The sequence below is a fragment of the Geospiza fortis genome, unplaced genomic scaffold (assembly GCF_000277835.1).
Source record: "Geospiza fortis unplaced genomic scaffold, GeoFor_1.0 scaffold315, whole genome shotgun sequence".
Classification (NCBI taxonomy): domain Eukaryota; kingdom Metazoa; phylum Chordata; class Aves; order Passeriformes; family Thraupidae; genus Geospiza; species Geospiza fortis.
This window is the reverse complement of record NW_005054648.1, coordinates 58,899-59,655: the sequence shown is the minus strand read 5'-3', so window position 1 is coordinate 59,655 and position 757 is coordinate 58,899. Positions and strand designations below refer to the sequence as shown.

The window sequence follows — 757 nt, the reverse complement described above, 5'->3', positions numbered from 1 at the left end:
TCCTGGAGGAGCAGGGCAATGGCGAGGCCGGGGTGAACAGTGAGTGCGGCTGGGTTGCAGCGGGGCGGCTCCCGGGGCTCTCAGGTGGAGAGCTGCTGGGATTTTGGGATTCTGCCCGCGGGCAGCGGAGCCGGGCGGCGACAAAGCCCCAGTGTGTGCCAGGGGGAGGAGCGGTAGCAGCGCTGTGGGGCCAGTTCCTCCCGCTCTGGGATTTGATTGTGAATCCTGTGATCCCCTTTCCTTCCTTTCCCACCCCCCCCATTTTTTCCCGGCCACCCTCGGTCCCCCCGCAGTTGTGGAGATGCTGAAGGCACTGCACTCGCTGCAGAAGGAGAACCAGCGGCTGCAGGAGCAGATCATGACGCTGACGGCCAAGAAGGAGCGGCTGCAGCTGCTCAATGTCCAGCTGTCCGTCCCCTTCCCCGTGGTCACCAGCAGCAACGGCCCGGGCAGCCAGGCCCAGTACATCCTGCCTGCCAACGGTGAGGGCACTGGGGCTGAGGGCACTGGGGGACTGAGGGCACCCAGGGATGTGTCCCTGTGCCCCGGGGGTGGCCGAGGGGTCACAGCAGGCGGGATCTGTCCCACGGCCACCTTACGGTCCAGCCCTGACTCTGCTGCCTCGCCCCTCTCCCCTCCCAGTCTGCGGTGGTGACTCCCTGAGCATCAGCAAGAGCCCCCCGTGCAAGAACAGCTTCGGCATCGAGAACTCGCTCTCCACGTCCTCCGAGGTACAGCGGCCCCTGCGGCCACCGGC

General features: G+C 66.8%; 1 protein-coding gene across 1 annotated transcript in view; it reads left to right on the top strand.

Annotated features, from left to right (window-relative positions):
* Positions 1–757, top strand: part of MLLT6 (MLLT6, PHD finger containing) — a 33,002-nt gene that overhangs the window by 24,382 nt on the left and 7,863 nt on the right. Inside the window, exons 15-17 of the mRNA XM_031064886.1 lie at positions 9–39; positions 294–482; positions 643–748. Coding sequence (XP_030920746.1) covers positions 9–39; positions 294–482; positions 643–748 — 326 coding nt within the window. The remainder of the gene's footprint in view (positions 1–8; positions 40–293; positions 483–642; positions 749–757) is intronic.